General features: G+C 36.9%; 1 protein-coding gene across 1 annotated transcript; it reads right to left on the reverse strand.

Annotated features, from left to right (window-relative positions):
• Positions 1 to 1,870: 1,870 nt before the first annotated feature.
• On the reverse strand, positions 1,871 to 16,735 carry LOC127621016 (major facilitator superfamily domain-containing protein 12-like). The gene is made up of 10 exons (XM_052094427.1): positions 16,269 to 16,735; positions 12,778 to 12,988; positions 12,517 to 12,649; positions 12,207 to 12,401; positions 11,890 to 11,982; positions 6,506 to 6,598; positions 6,246 to 6,416; positions 5,497 to 5,591; positions 5,157 to 5,281; positions 1,871 to 4,478 (listed from the first exon to the last, which is right to left on the reverse strand). Exons 1-10 carry the CDS (start codon positions 16,534 to 16,536, stop codon positions 4,399 to 4,401), a joined length of 1,464 nt encoding a protein of 487 aa, XP_051950387.1. The 5' UTR covers positions 16,537 to 16,735; the 3' UTR covers positions 1,871 to 4,398.
• Between the last annotated feature and the right edge of the window lie 1,686 nt (positions 16,736 to 18,421).

The raw sequence follows: 18,421 nt of genomic DNA on the forward strand, positions 1-18,421 counted from the left end.
ACAATTTGGCTACCACCCTGTTCGATTCCCAGGGCATGCTGAGTGACTCTAGCCAGGTCTCCTAATCAACCAAATTGGCACGGTTGCTAGGGAGGGTAGAGTCACATGGGGAAACCTCCTTGTGGTCGCTATAATTTGGTTCGTTCTCAGAGGGGTGAGCTGAGCAGATACCACGGTGGATGGCGTGAAGCATGTCTCTGTGTCACACAATTCATACAGATTTGGCTGCAGATAAATATATTTCTGATGATGATATCATAGCACTGGCCACAAAAGATTAGTGATGGGCATTCTGGCTCTTTTCAGTGAGCCGGCTCATTCGGCTCAGCTCACCAAAAAGAGCCGGATCTTTTGGCTCCCAGATGGCTATTTAAAAAAATAAAAAATGCTTTGTATTTTTTCAAGTCAGACATTTAGTTTGACTATGATTGGTGTTAAAACAATTCTAATTAAATTATTAAATGAAATCATAATCTACCTTAACCACAATGTATTTATAAATGCATTGGTTTGCGTTTGCATTTAAAGGATAACTTGTTTTTTTTACTGTATATAAACATTCAAAATGAATTCAATCTGAACAGCATAATAGAATATTGCACCACATTAAAGAAAAATAAATAACAATTTGCAAAACTGCAGCATTCCACAAATTGAAATAAATGTAAAAAAGATGGATGATATTACACACGTGCATTCAAAGTATAACTTTTTTATGTATATAAACAGTGCATATAAATGTAACAATTCAAAACGAATACAATCTGAACAACATAATAAGTTGGCTCCGCCCTCCCTCACGCATCTTTGGTTAATTGGTTGACACTGCGTGTCTGATTGACAGGAACAACAGGTGAGGCTGTTAGTCTGAGCAGACAGTCAGAACGAATGTGTGTGGGCTTGAGCGTTTAGGCCTATATTATTTTATTTATTTTTTCGTTCTTTAAATTCGTTAATTCTATTCATTCATATCTTAATTTTGTGTTATTTTATAAATAGATTCGGCTCTTCTGATATGCGAGCCGGCCTCCAACGTTCACATACAAGAGCCGACACGTTCGTGAATGACCCATCAATACAAAAGATCGCTGGAGGGCCGCATATGGCCCATGGGCAGCGTGTTGAGTAGCGCTTCACTAGATGGATGTTTTTGACCGTTGTGATGTGTTTCCAGCGATGTGCGCGAGTTGTGTGTGTGTGTTTCACTGCTTGGCGCTCTCTGTTGGTTTATGTCTGGTAGATTGAACCAGTCATAATACGATTCAAGCTTTGCAAAAGAACTGGTATTGAAGGATGGGGCAGTTAAAAACACTTGGACACGATGGTAAAAGTAAACAGTTCCATTCATGAATATTTCAAATGACATGACTGTTTGATAGTTTGTGGTGTTGTTGTAGCCTACTTACAGTAAGTGAACAGTTTAATATATTCGGATTATGGCTGTCAATCGCTAAAAAAAATTAATCTAATTAATTACATGGTGTCCCGATTAATTAATCGCGATTAATCGCATATACAAATATTTGCTGAGAAAGCCCCTCATATAACAATAATTCAATATATAATGATTATACATATTTATATCAATATATATATAATTATATATAGTTATCTTTAAATATTTAAAATTATATATATATATATATATATATATATATATATATATATATATATATATATAATTAAAAAAATCAGATAATTAAAATGCATTACATTCTTGTGGCACAAGAGTTCATCATTGATAAGACAATACAAAAAGCAGCTTTAGAATACAATGTATTGTTTACTACCATATTATTGATCGTAATCCAATCATTGGCAAACAGTTCACAGCAATCCATTTCACAAGTGAATTTGTCAATCAGTTGGAGATTTATTATGATTTCTTTAAATTAATGCTTAAAAACTTTTACATCTAGAGCCAAGAGGTATATTAAAACAAACAACATCAAAAAGGAAAATAAATAAACAGTTTAAATAAAAATATCTAATTGTTTACATATTTCAATACACTTTACAGCTTTCTTGTTACTCAAATTGGAAATTGTTCTTAGGTATTGCTGAATTAACCTCTGAATTAAAAATTAAATCTAATGGTTTATAACCACCATACTTACATGTATGAATACTAAATTTTGCCAACAAAAGCAGAACATTAATCAAATAATATTCCTTATGAAGAGACATGTCATAGCTAAAATAAACCCGAATAAAACATGTAGGGACGAGTAGGGACAACTCCAAAATAAATGAAAAAATGTTTCCGCCTGCAGACCACAAAATGTACAGAATATATCGACATCACAATTAAATCTCTCTACAAGAAAATAATTTGTGAGGTAGTAGATTTTAATTGTGATTAGATATTTATGGGGTAATTTCCAAATTTTGCACCATCTCAATCCAGCCACACCCTGCGTCAGACATGCTTGTGTCGTGTCTCGGGTGTGTTGCATCATAAACATAAAATGTTTAGGTCATTGTATCAAGTTAAATATAGTTTAATACTCAATTTTTAAACGCATCTTGAGATCCCTTCGTGTGTTTTGAACGCAAGAACGCCTACTGAAGTGTTTTCTTCACTGTAATAAAGTGCGCGTTGCTCATACAGCTGAAGTTTCACTTACTGCCCTCTGGAGTAAACAGGTGGTACTACAAGCTTGCATTTTTCAGTAATCTTCCTAATTATGGTCTGGGGGAGGAAATGCGATTAAATCGCACTGAATTAACGCGTTAAATCGACAGCCCTAATTCGGATACAATGTGTTGGATGTGTGTTATGTGTAAAACGTAAAATGTAGTTTTATTATATTGTGGAGCTTGTTCATTCTCTTTCGATTGAGTTTCAAATATGGCTGTATTTGAGGGGCTGCACCATGTTAGCCAATCATAATTGTGGTCGTTTACATTGAAGTTTAACTCTTTCCCCGCCAGCGTTTTTAAAAAAAGTTGCCAGTCACCGCCAGGGTTTTTGACGATTTTCGCTAAACTTTAATGGCCCGCAGAATATTTTCTTCCATGAATATATGAAGATGGTATATATCAAAATAAAGATCTGAGCCTCTGCTTTTAGGCAAAAAAGCATTTTATTTTATCTTCATTTGTTCTTTTTTTATTGCCACTTGAACAGAGGTAGGTTTTGTCAAAAACAACATTTCGGACAAAAAGCTGATAAAAAGGCATGTTTATCAAACAAGTGCTTTAGTATTAGTATGGTGTTCCACTTCACGTTTGAGACGATCGCAGTCTGTTTCTTTGATCAAAGAGTTGCGTACTCTTTCAAAACACTTCCTTACCGTATACCACCTAAAACACGGATACCCGGAAAATTCCGTGTTTGGCGGGGAAGCGTTTTTTCATAAAACCCGGAAAATTCCGTGTTTGGCGGGGAAAGAGTTAAAGGAGGCACTTTTGTAACCAGTGCTGCTTGACCCACTCCGAACAGGATTTGAACTGGCGTCTCCGACATGGGAGATGGGTGCTGAGGCCAGGGAGTGAGGCTTACACACTTGCACCGCACGTAGCAGCTGGCTACCGTTACACTCATTCCCCTAATCCTTAATCCGGGTCATGCCACCACTATAACCAGTCCTGCTCGACCCGCTCCAAATGGAATTTGAACCAACGGGTGCGCTAACAAGGAGGCTAATGGCTACAGCTTCTAGCTTCAGTCGCTAGTGTGCCTCTTGAGGCCAGGGGATCGGTTTATACACACTGCACAGCACGTACCAGCTGGTTACCACACTATGTACTACACTTTGGCCAAAACAGAGCATTTCAGACAAAGGGCCAGAGACAGAGTGGAAAATTATCATATATTACAAAATTATGACTGTTTTGGTGCAAAAATAAAAACCTTTATTTTTATTCCTCTGATAACTAACATTATCAGAGGACCTCAGGGAAAATAATAAACAAAAAAAAAATGATGTCATGTCCCCTTTAAGAAACCAGCCCGGCATAGTAACATTGGCTCAACTAAGTATTAGTTGATGCTAGTGGAGCAGAAATTGTACTGTTCACCTTTAACTTTTGTAACATTTTCCTACAAACTAAATTTGTTTTCCATCTCAACTGGAATTTTAAAAGAATTTCAGCAGAGCAGAACTTCCACATGTCTCTTGAATGTGTCATGTAATTGCTGCCTTATTTGAGACATCTCTCCATGTGACAGACCTGAGCTCATATTTTAAAATACGACACACAAAGACTGTCTTGAGAATCAAAGAACAATGCAGAAACTTGCATATCTAAAGTGCTGAAACAGGCACTCGTGACCACAGCACATTTTTGGATCTTCCTTATTCCTGGTAAGTGACAAAATAGAACACATCGTTCTCTCTGCAGTGCATCCTGATCAGCCACAGTGTGCTGATTGTTTACAATTGCAAGAGTCCATCAGTTTAATCTTCCATTGACCCTACAGCTGTTTGTTTCTTCTTCGTGTGTACCCATCAAGCCTGTGATGACGGCCAGACCTGAGGAGAAAAAAATTAATGTATAATTAAGAAGAAAAGCAACAAAATCTTTTATCTGCTTGGTCAAAGTGAAAAATACTGTGCTGTAGAGGATGGAGGTTCCAATTTTATGAATAACCATATGAGCAGATGAAGCATTTATCAAGCAGTACTGCGTCATGCAAATCCAATACAATGATTGATTAGACATGGTAATCATAGGCGGAAATCGGGGGTGTATCTGAGGGTTGTCCCCCTAAAATATCATTAAAATATGTGTATTGTAAATAATGTGTTTTTTTTTTATTATTATTTGATGTACCTTATACCTATAGGTATTCTTTGAAGTACTTTGGTGTACCATGTAAATACCATGGTATATGAATATGGTAACCATTCAGTACCATGGTATTACCAACTAATACCATTATTGTACCATGGTACTGCAACAGCATTTTTTTTAAATGAGGTGCACCAATTCTGCCAACAGAATTTCCCTTTTACACATATCTGGTTTCACCAGGTAAACTACTACTACCTTTTAATCAAGAGCAGAGATCAACATCTGACAGAAAGGTATGCAGTGTTGCCAAGCTATAATGTCCACCATTCAGGCTGGGGCAGATTTTAGAGGTTAAACAATAAATTAGTGTGTGACTCGTGATTCGAAGAAGGTTAAAAAAAAATACCAAGACTCACGTCTGCGAATTGTGATTGGCCAGATGATGATGGTACAGAGACAGAGAGCTGCAACACCCGCCACGCCCCCAGTAACAATCACCATGACATTGTGGTAGAACCACATGCAATTGGATTCCTGTGTACTGTGCAAAATAATGATATCTGTCAGATGCCGTACAGAAATCAGACAAGACACACTATTTGTTTAAGACTTGGCAAGTGTAATACTGCAACATACACATTATTACAATCACAGCACAACTACTGAAGTCATTATGACTTTAGGAAGGCTTTTAAAAGTTCTACATTAAAGTCCACTATGGTCTAGCTAGTTGTAAAAGTGCTGGATTCAACTCACTGACAGGGGTGTAAAGCCTGTATTATCATAACTCCAAGTCCATTGGCCACCTTATCTGTGAAGCTCATTGCACCGTAAACAAAGGCACCACTTTGCTGTAAAAAAAATAATATATAATTAACATTATCCCATTAGCCATCAATGCCATTGAAAACTAGAGTTACTATCTATCATATTGTTGATTCAAATAGTTTTTATATATACAGCTGCACAGCTGTATTTCCAACTGTATAGGCCACCTTTTATAGACAATTTGTCTAATTAAGACAGATGAATATCGAAGCTCTTCGAGATAACTTTATAACCCTTTCCAGCATAATGCAAAGCAACAATTCTTGATCATAGGTCTTCTGAGATCTCTTTTTTGCGAGGCATGATCCACGTCAGCAAATGCTTCTTGTGAACAGAAAACTCAAAATTTTTGAGTGCTTTTTTAATTTATTTATTTTTTAAGTCAAAGCAGCTCTAACCAACAACTCCAATCTTGTTTCATTAATTGGATGCCAGGTTTTCCAACTCCTGATTCTGATTAGCTTTTGTTGATGGCCTTGGGGTTCACATACTTTTTCCACAACACTGTGAATTTTTAATGGGCTGTGTTCAATAAAGACATAAAATATTATAATTGTTTGCATGTTGTTAGCTTAAGCACATTGTGTTTGTCTATAATTGTGACTTTGATGAAGATGAGATCACATTTTATGACCAATTAATGCAGAAACTTGCCACTAAATGATATCATGGCATACCGTTTGATCTCCAATGAGATTGGCGGTCATGGATAGTGACATAACCAGAATGACAGCAGATCCAGCACCCAGCAGCACGGCAGCTCCATAAACCCCTCTGCCCATGTTCATGTCCAGCAACACCCAGTAGGAAAACGCCATAATTGGCACAAGGCCAGCAAAATAAGTCATCTGTAAAGGCAGAAATTACATACAATGCACTTTGATCCACTTCGATTCATAGTGTATTGAACCGGTGAGAGAATTAGTGAAACACTCACAGAGGTGCCGATCCGTTTACTGACAGGCTTCATAACCAGAGAAGACACAAACCCACAGACATACATGACCAGGGGAATAGTTGCAATGTAGTTCTGAAAAGAAGTGTTTTTATTATTTAATATTTTAAACATATTATTCCGTATTCCTTACAATGAAAATGAATGGGGACCAGGGACTGTTAAGCTCCAAAAAGAACAAAACTAAAAGCATTTATAAAAGTAGTGCACATGACTTATGCACCATATCAGGGCCAGCCCATCCCACAGGTGGCATCGGTGGGTGCCTAGAGCCCACCAATAAGAAACTTGTGGCTCGAAGTGTTATTTACCTCATGTATTTCCATCGGTCAATGCGAATGGACTTCATCATTTAACATCCGAATCACAATGATGGTGATAACAAAAACAACATATTAAGAATAAGATGAGCTTTGAATCACCACCTAATGACAAATAACTGAAATGTACAACATTTACGATAATCGCAGTCTATACAAAACTGGCAAACAGTAAAGCTAAAAACAGTACACAGTAAAAAGTATCATTTATTTGTACTGCAATGCATTACTGGGAACTCATGTGCTTCTAATCACAGTATTATTAGACACAGATCACACACTTTCCTGAATAATGCTGACTCCTGACAGAAGAAAAAAAAATACTTTGTGGCTATTTTGAGTCTTTGAAGCTGACTTTGTTTAAAGGATGGCAGAAACACCATTTGTCAAAGCATATGGATTGTCACGTTTTGTCAGGAATAATCTGCGGATGGAATTCAGACACACAAAGACTCAACCAGAGTGAAAATATTAACAATTAATCTGCAAAATACACAACATTTTCGCTCTAAGAAGTATGTTTATACTTTGCATTTATTAATATTTTATTATCTATTTTTTTGAGGTGATGTGAATTTTTTGAATAGGATGTTTATAGGTCCTATTTAAAATATGTAATTAGTGGTGCTTGCAAAGCATCACTATTGTAATCTCACATACTTATTATTATACTTTTTATTTTTATTTTTATTTTTATTTTTATATCTCTTAACAAAACTTCGGCACCTAACTCGTCCCGCAGACCGTTTGGCGTAGACCCACGAATGAGGTGTCAAATCGAACGGCCTATTGAGGACACATGTGCTATGACTTTTATAAGCGATCGGGGTACGGTATTTGCCCCAGGGGCAAAAAAGCGGCCGAAAAACCCATAGACTTAACATTGAGACAAACTTTGACGCGTCACAGCTCCAAGCGAGGATTTCAGTAGAAACGTGTGATTTGCCACATTTGAAGAGGCTGGCAGGCTCTGTAAGAGCATACCTCAATATGGGGTAAAAGTTGCACCCCTGGGGGGCAGGAGCTGCCCAAAAATGCCCCAATTGACTTATAATGGTGTAGGACGGCCCATGAAATGAAAAGGCATAGGGATTTGTATTGAACATAGCTCTGGATCACAGTGTCATAGAGACGAGGGGTGGGCTCATTTTACTCAGACAACCAATCAGTCTCTCTGGATCATTGTGAAGCTATCAAGCCACGCCCTAGCAACCATTAAGAGCACCTTAGCAACAAGTCCCATAGACTTCTATTGAAAAAGATCAAAGGGATATCTCCGGATAGAAGTGTCATAGAAACACAAGGGTGGTCTCGTTTGACTCGGGACAGCAAACAGCCAATCATGCATCACTTCAACACTTCCTAGCCCCTCCCTAGCAACCATTGTCGAGCACCTTAACAACCAAAATCCATAGAGGGATATCTTCCATTCTGAATGTCACAGAGGCATGGGAGTTGGTTTATATCATTCATACTGACAAGCAGCCTTTGGAGATTCATGATTGGCAGCTGCCAAGCCACTCCCTAGCAACTACACAGAGTACCCTAGCAACCGCTTAGCAGTAACTATATCTCTGCACCAGAAAATCAGAGAGACTTCTGGGTTGATTTATTTCAATCAGGATGGCAAGGACACTTGATAAGTATCACTATGTTAACTGCCTAGCAACCAGATGGGGTTACCCTAGCAACCGAGTAACAAATCACATATCTCTGCATCAGAAAAACGTAGAGACTTCCGGGTTGACTTATTTCAATCAGGATGGCAAGGACACTTCATTAGTATCACTATGGTAACTGCCTAGCAACCAGATGGGCTTACCCTAGCAACCGAGTAACAAATCACATATCTCTGCATCACAAAAACATAGAGACTTCCGGGTTGACTTATTTCAATCAGGATGGCAAGGACACTTGATAAGTATCACTATGTTAACTTCCTAGCAACCAGATGGGGTTACCCTAGCAACCGAGTAACAAATCACATATCTCTGCATCAGAAAAACGTAGACACTTCCGGGTTGACTTATTTCAATCAGGATGGCAAGGACACTTCATTACTATCACTATGGTAACTGCCTAGCAACCACATGAGCTTACCCTAGCAACCGAGTAACAAATCACATATCTCTGCATCAGAAAAACGTACAGACTTCCGAGTTGACTTATTTCAATCAGGATGGCAAGGACACTTGATTAGTATCACTATGATTACTGCCTAGCAACCAGATGGGGTTACCCTAGCAACCGAGTAACAAATCACATATCTCTGCACCAGAAAATAGTACTGACTTCCGGGTTGATTTATTTCACTCAGGATGGCAAGGACACTTCATTACTATCACTATGGTAACTGCCTAGCAACCAGATGGGGTTACCCTAGCAACCGAGAAACAAATCACATATCTCGGCACCAGAAAAGACTACAGACTTCCAGGTTGATTTATTTCAACCAGGATGGCAAGGACACTTCATTAGTATCAATATGGTTACTGCCTAGCAACCACATGGGGTTACCCTAGCAACCGAGTAACAAATCACATATCACTGCATCAGAAAAACGTAGATACTTCTGGGTTGACTTATTTCAATCAGGATGGCAAGGACACTTGATTACTATCACTATGGTAACTGCCTAGCAACCAGATGGGGTTACCCTAGCAACCAAGTAACAAATCACATATCTCTGCACCACAAAAGAGTACTGACTTCCGGGTTGATTTATTTCACTCAGGATCGCAAGGACACTTGATTACTATCACTATGGTAACTGCCTAGCAACCAGATGGGGTTACCCTAGCAACCGAGAAACAAATCACATATCTCGGCACCAGAAAAGAGTACAGACTTCCGGGTTGATTTATTTCACTCAGGATCGCAAGGACACTTGATTACTATCACTATGGTAACTGCCTAGCAACCAGATGGGGTTACCCTAGCAACCGAGAAACAAATCACATATCTCGGCACCAGAAAAGAGTACAGACTTCCGGGTTGATTTATTTCAACCAGGATGGCAAGGACACTTCATTAGTATCAATATGGTAACTGCCTAGCAACCAGATGGGGTTACACTAGCAACCGAGTAACAAATCACATATCTCTGCACCAGAAAACACTACAGACTTCCGGGTTGACTTATTTCAATCAGGATGGAAAGGAGCCATGTATTGTATTACCTTGGTAACTGCATAGCAACCACATGGGCTTACCCTAGCAACCGAGTAAAAAATCACATATTTCTGCACCAGAAAATCGTACAGACTTCTGGGCTGATTTATTTATGACCATAATTTTTTTTCTTTTCCAGTTACAACATGCTGTTTGACGAGTTTTGCCACGGCAAGCACCACTCACATTTTCTTCAGGAAATGTACCTATCTAGTTTTATTTATAATTTTTGTTTTGTAGCTACCTGATTTTCACCATTTTATTTATTTTTGAACATATTCTGACCAACTTTTGTTTTTATTGATTTATTGCACTCAATAAACATTTACGCATAGTTATGAGGGTAGTGAAATGAAAAGCACTGTCCGCAGTGTCCTCCTGTATGTCTTCATCTAAAATTATTTTAAACAGCATTTTCTTATTTCGTATACTGTAATGGTAACACTTTATAATATGGTAGTATATGATAACATAAGCTAATACATTATTTAACATGAACTAACAATGAACAATTCTTTTTACAGCATTGATTAATCTTGGTTAATTTTAATTTTAACATACACTGATCATCCTCAACATTAAAACCACCTGCCTAATAGTGGATAGGTCCCCATCATGCCGCCAAAACAGTTTTCACCCGCATCTTAGAAAAGCATTCTGAGATTAAATTCTTCTCAGACTATTGCTTGAATATCCCAGGAGATCAGCAGTTATAGAAATACTCAAACCAGCCTATCTGGTACAAACAATCAGCCAATCTAATCAGCCAATCTTGTGGCTGTAGTGCAGTGCATAAAATCATGCAGATACGGGTCAAGAGCTTCAACTAATGTTTACATTAACCATCAGAATGGGGAAAAATGTGGTCTCAATGATTTGGACTGTGGCATGATTGTTTGTACCAGATGGGCTGGTTTGAGTATTTCTATAACTACTGATCTCCTGGGATATTCAAGCAACAGTCTCTACAATTTAATCCAAATGGTGCCAAAAAAATAAATAAACATCCAGTGAGCGGCAGTTCTGTGCCTTGTTGATGAGAGAGGTCAACAGAGAATGGCCAGACTGGTTCGAACTGACAAAGTCTACAGTAACTCAGATAACCACTCTGTACAATTGTGGTGAGAAGGTTTGGTGCTGTTTTAACTGTAAGGTTCTATTTATTAACATTAGTAAATGCATTAGGTATTATAAACTGTCATAAAGTGTTACCCTGTAATTATTATACTTGCAATTTTCAGGACCTCATATTAATTGAGACACTAGTTTATTTGTACTTCTAGAAAAAAGTGGAAAGGTGATTAAAATGGTGAAAATCTTAATAAACAGTGAAGAGATGTTGACTTGTCACAGCACCTAAAAAACATACTTTCCTTTTTTATTTCCAATTATGCAATTTATTTCATGTACATTATATCCTAACATCTTCATATTAGGGGAAAAAGTTCTTGGACACATTATTTGTCGTCTACTGAGTTATAGAATGCTTATATTTTTTAGTGCTTTCTCTTAGGCCCGGCCCTCAACATATTACAGGCCTTCTTATTTAAGTCATTATACTCACTAAAAAGGTTGCCTTTAAAATCTTGTATGGAAAAGAGAAGTTTTGACATATTACTATAAATAACTCATTTTGTGTTCCAGTAAATGGTGAATTTAAATTTTTGGGTGAACTATCCATTGAAATCTGTAGTGTAGTCTTGTCAATATGAAACACTGCCTTTTGGGCACAAATAAATCACTGATTTAACTGAAAAATGGTTATGGTTACCTAGCAACCCTTCTACCTGCTATGGCATAGAATAGTTTAAAATGAAGAATGATTAAATTGACAAAAATGAGCATAGGTGTGCTGGGAAGTGTGAACTTCCATACCTTTGGCAGTGATAAAGAGTTTGTCAAATACATTGGGATGTAAGCTTGGGACAAATTTACAATCAGTCTAGTGCACATATATAGTCCGGCAACCTGAGGAGAGGGAAGAAAAATTAAATCACTCTATAATTATATGTTTTGTTACATAGCACTTGTTTACTAACTTTGACTAATTAGCAATGAAATAGTAAATTGTGTATTACTTTATTAGATGGTCATTTCAATAGTTGTCCTCAATAGTCTAAAAGGGTAGCAATGTTGTCTGTGTGTTATTCATTGTGAAATTCCAAAAAAGTGAGAGATCCTCATGATATCACCTGATAGAAGGCAGGCTCCACAAGCCAGTGTTTCCACTGGAGCAAAAGGCTGGATTTCGGGGAAGAGCGAGGAATTAGAGGCTGATGCTCCCCTGCAACTGGTGCACTCACATGAGGCTGGACTCTCTCTTTTGTTCCCAGGTGAAAAATGATGGAGAAAACAGTACCGATGCTCCACACAATCAGGGCCAGATACTATGACATCAAGAACAGAGCAGACAAAGAGATACAAAGAACAAATTAAAATGTACATTACATACTAACTTTAACTTCTTATCTTGTATGTAGTAATCAATGTTTTTCAGCTCACTCTGAATGTGGCAACATCGACCCAACCCAGATTCTGAGAGGCAGATGGATCATCCATCTGTTGTGATTGAAATTGAAACAACAGCCATGCCACAGCATATACAGTGATATTGGCCACCACTGTAAAAGCATATCTTTATAGAAAAGAGGAAAGCAACCAAGCTTAGCTACACTCACACACACACACACAGTGATGCTGACTTTATTTTAGTAGCATATCTTGTTCTACATAGATTATTTTTGTTGCAGGAGGTAGTGATACCTGTATGATGTAAGTTCCACTTTGGCATGCTCACATGTGACCAGCTCAGGAATGAGCGACAAGTGGGATATCTGGGTGGCAGCCCAGCCAAACTGGAAGATGATGATAAATGGGATTACATAAATGAGCCCCGCCATCTGTGGGGTGCCCTCATCACATCCGATACAGGGGTTGAATATGAAGAGGAAGGAGGTGAAAACACTTAATGTTCCTGTAGGAAAATGGATAGTAAACTGAGCTAAATCCCTATCTTTGACTCTTGCTCCATTGCCTCCATTATTTCACTATAAAACAAACAGTTCCAACTATATTATGATTTGATAACTTTTGCAACTGGCTGCTGTGTTATGGTTGGTTGACATGTGCCATTCCTTAATTGTAAAACACTTTGGTTCAACTTATGTTGTTTTCAGACGTGCTTTATAAATAAAGTTGAATTGATTGCTTTTTTTATGATTATTAAACATGCGATTTATAAGGTCATTTTATTTAGAAAATTACATGGAATAGCCTATTTGTTCTTAAAAAATAAATTTAAAAAAAATAAATCACACCGCAGGACCATTTAAAATTAACCATTGAAGGCAAAAATGTTATTAAGATGGTGGACACCTTAAAAGAAATGGTGACCAGTTACAGCAGCTAAAATAGTCTATATTCTTTCATATAAATTCTACCCTAAAGTCGTGATGTCGATTAAAACAAAACTCTACAACGTCGAGTAATCAAATAGGTGAATTCTATATTAATACACATGTTGCTATGTTGTTTCGCAGCCACAAACAACCTAATGATATAGGCTAATTCACTATAATGGACGTTCTCTGCAAGCACATTACTATCTTTTACAATACTAGCTCTATGAAACTTGAAGCAGGTACTGCCCTTGATTTATATTTAAACCAACCCGAATGAAAAAGACCACAGTTTCCTCGTCAGCTGTAGTCAGGAAACTGTCACAGTTCATTGATTGACTAAGCTCATTTGTCATGGTGTTACTCACCACCGACCATTAATAACGTTTTAATAATACTGTGGATACTTAACACATAAATTAATTTAGACTACTACTTATAACACTTGATACATATTTCTTTTAATGACAGATTTTCGTGTTTTTGAAAAACCGCTGGACGCAGCGCAACAGAACGCAGGAGTGTTGAGACACGCTGAAGTTCTTTGACACGGCGTCTAAAAAGCGCAGAGGTGCGATCTAAGACATCCGCTTGCTCAGGTTTACATTCCAAAACAATTAAAATACAGAGCAAACGAACGCAAGAAAAAAAAAGGAAAAATAAAGAAAGTGTGTTCAAAGGTCCCCCAAAGTTGTAAAGTTAGTTTTAGATAAGATATTCGGTTGATATTCGCCAATGGCGTGTAAGGGACCGTCTAAAATGTTCACTGCGCTAAAACGAAGGTGGCGTCCAAGCGATCGTTCAATTGACTTGCACGTTGCACAAACCAATTGCAAACGTATATGTATGTATGTATGTATGTATGTATGTATGTATGTGTAATATATATATATATATATATATATACACACACACACATATACATATAAGGGCATAGGTTTGGTTTGAAAGTTGTAGGGACATAATACAAAGAGGATTCTATTCAAAATGTTGGTTTTATGAAAATGCAAGAACGTCATTCTGGCCATATAGGCAAAATAACATTATTTCCTTATACATGGAACAAGTCACATTTTAATCTGGCCCACCACATAAAATATTAACCTGATTAATTAATTAATTTACTTTTAAGATTAAAACAGGTTTAGAACTGACCGCCATGGCTGCATGATATTACGGAAAAATGCCATATGTAAAACTAAATAAAATAAAATACTTGTTATATGTGTTATATTACCCTAAGATATATAACCCTGTGTTATATTAACCTAAGATTAATGTCTCAAATTAATGTCTCAAAAAATCAATTGTATTTTTAGTAGATTTATATTGAGAAAACTATGATACCCAAGGGCCATAAAGTGACAGTCTGTAAAATGTATTTATACAGCATTAAACATGTGAAAAATGACATCTCAAGATAAGACAAATTATGGGGGAAATCCTTTTTTCTTCCACTTTATACTTTCCAACTCCCCTCTCTCCTAATCATTTCATTCAATTACCTGGCACAGTAGTTCAAATTCTAAGGTGTCTTCATTTAGAGGGTGCTTACCAGAGGTAAAGACAGAATCCACCATATGGCCACATGCAAAACTCAGGACTTATAACTAAAGGGCAAATAAACATTTATACATGAAAAGTCTATGTGGTAATATTTGTTGGTGGGGGACATTTCTGATTTTCTAAAAGTTGATAGGGACATGTCCATACAACCCCTAAATAAACCTACTCCTCTGTATAAATAAAGCAGCATTTTCACATTCAAATGGTTGTAATACTGCATTTGCATAATTTTACATACTGAAAACTACTACAACCTTTGGAATGTGTAAGAAACATGGTGGTGAATTATAGTGTTTTTTTAAATAATTGAAAGTATGTACAATTCAACATTCTGGGGAAATAACATCTGAAGTAAGTCATGCATCCCACAAGGAGCCTCCAAACTCTTTTTGAATGTGAAAATATAATTTTGGTGAATGTGATTTTTTCCCCTAAAATAATTGAATACTATATGTTTAATTAGACATATAAGAAAAATAGCATCTGTAGTAAGCCAGCCTTTCCTATGGGAACCGAATACAATCTTTGGATTGTGAAAGTAAAATTTTTTTCTAAAAATAATATTTGAATACTGTATACATATAATTAGACATTTTAGGGAAATAACACCTGTAGTAAGTGATGCATCCCACTAGGAGCCTACTCTTAACCATTTGAATGTGAAAATATAAAAAAAATTTCTCCCCAATATGGAATGCCCAATTCCCAAAGTCCTCATGGAGGCTTAATGACGCTCAGTTGCCACCGTGTCTGAGACCATCAATCAGCGATTTAAAAAAAATCAATTAATTAATAATAAAAAAAAGAACAATGTATACATATAAGTCATGCATCCAACTAGGAGCCTACTTTTAACCATTTGAATGTGAAAATGTAATTTCATTTTACTATAATAACTGTATACTTTATACATAAACATATAATTGGACATATTGGAAAATATATATTTTTTCATTAATAACTAACACATCAGTTGAGAGAATGCCTGGACAACGCTGATGTGGATGGAATTTTCAGACGGTCCCTTAAGTACGCTAGGCTATGAAAGCGCATCAGGGCATTTTCGGGCATATTCTGAAGTTACAACAGTTTAAATTTTACAGCAGTTTCGACTATTTTGAGTACAATGGTTTATAGCAATCGAGTATAGTTATATACTATTTAACTTAACAGTGCCCTAATTATATCTTTGTATGACTTCAGCACCGAGAGAGCGCGGGTAAGGGAAAGGATCAACGAATGTCGAATCTAAATTACCGCGCTACGGTAACACATATTTCACACTCTTACCCACTAAATGCCAGGTTTTTCTTTTTCCATACGTCCCACATCCTGAAGTCCGATCGGATTCATAGCCGATGAGAGGCGTGCAGATCCCATCCGCGATCTGCCCCACCAGCAGCAGCGCACCTGCGTTAGTGTCCTGGAAACCGAGAACCGAGTGGTAATACACCAGAAAATAGGTAAACCACATGGACGCGCAGAGATCGTTGAAGAAGTGTCCCATGGCGTACGTAAGTCTCCTACAGACGGGTAAAGTCACTGGCTCATCCGACATTGTGAGAGAGCTGTTTTGTCTACGGACTGATACTGAAACTTAAATCTTCACTCCGCAAGATTCACCAACAGACGTTTCTGCAAAATATTTGAGCTTTTCCAACAAGCACACCCAAGACTTTCTGGAGTTTACGTAGACACAAATTGAAATCGTTTCTCTCAATAATTATTTGCATCCAGCAGCCTCTGTTTTCAGTTTTAATTCTACAGGTCACTCCCACGTTATTCTGGGGAAGGGGAAGTTTCATAATGATTATTTCATAGACAGCAAATGCACTCTTCGAGAAGTGGAAAAATAAAAGGCCAGTGTACATTCCTTTTTTAAGGAGTACCCTTGGCTTGTGTGCGTACAGTATATGGCCACATATAATTTGTATTTTGAATTGACACCTCCTGACCTTCTTACAGAATTGTTTGTGCTCAGACCCTTAAAATGTTTTATCACGATAACTACAGTTTCTACCAAAATACAATAGATACAATTATTGACATTAAAATAAATCTGTACAAAAAATAATAAAGGCTACAAAATTCTTGCACTTTTTAAAGAAAAGATATTTGATTTTATAGTAACAATACATGTAGTAACCATTGTACACTCTTTTAAAGGGGATTAACCTGTCAGACATTGTAAATATGTTTTAAAGATTTCCTTATTCGTTTTTTTCCCCCATAACCATATGGGACAAATTGAAACAGTGTTCCCTCATTTTGTTCCAAACCTGAATGATTTTCTTCTGTGGAATAGTAAAGATGTTTAGGTGCAGAATGCTAGGGACTAACCGTCTCAATTACCATTCACTTTCTCTGTATTGACAAAAAGATGCAATGAAACTGCTGGGATACTGAACCTATTTAGTCCTTAACATTCTCCCTTACATCTCCTTTTGCGTTCCATAGGAGAAAGTCATACCAATTTGGAGCGACATAAGGGTGAGTGAATGATGACAGAATTTTTGTGTGAACAAACCCTTTAAATAAATGTTCCAAGTCAAGTTCAATCTACAGCATTTGTGGTAAAATGTTGAAACAAAAATCACGGTTACAGTAAGGCACTTACAATGAAAGTGAATAGGGCCAATCCATACACATTAATATACACACTGTTTCCAAATTATAGCCACAAGATATAAACATTTCCTGTGTTAAAATGATTTATTAACCTTATCAGTGTAAAGTTTTAGCCAATATTAAGTAATATTATGTCACAAAGGCTGTTTGATGAGCTTAACCTGTATTGAACCTGGAACATTCCTTTAGGCTGACAAAAAGAAAATTGTATGCACTGAGGACCAGTAACATGGTCATCAGCATGTTATTAGACATTTTTTTTACAATGTTTAACAAAATGTAGATGATATTCCAGTAACAATATAATTATAGTAATTAATATCATTTATCAGCATTTCATTTCCATAACCCAAATTTGGAATCTATTAATAATAGTCACTTGACAACTATAAATACTGTTTTTTTTTTTTTAACCCTCACAAGCTGCAATGCACACAGTTTGGGTCTGAACATGATCTTGCAATCACATGACAAGTAGCAATACAACAACGTAGTGATGAGATGTCTTAAAAGAGTAGGCTATAAATTAAACTTAGTTAGCAGGACTTGGGTCACTACTGGGAATTGATGGGACTTTGATGTTGAAGACAAAATATGTTAATCAATGAGTCAGCACTTCATGGCTGGCAAGCACAAGCCTGCAGGTATGTACTTCAGAAGCAGGATTAATGTTTTGCCCTTCAAGGGGGAATTACAGTCAGACAACATGCTTTACCAGTTTCAGAGGTAACACTACAATAAGGTTCCATTTGTTAACATTAGCTAACATGAACTAACAATGAACAATACTTTTATACAAGGTTGCAGATTTGTTT

This window comes from Xyrauchen texanus, chromosome 27, assembly GCF_025860055.1.
Source record: "Xyrauchen texanus isolate HMW12.3.18 chromosome 27, RBS_HiC_50CHRs, whole genome shotgun sequence".
NCBI lineage: Eukaryota > Metazoa > Chordata > Actinopteri > Cypriniformes > Catostomidae > Xyrauchen > Xyrauchen texanus.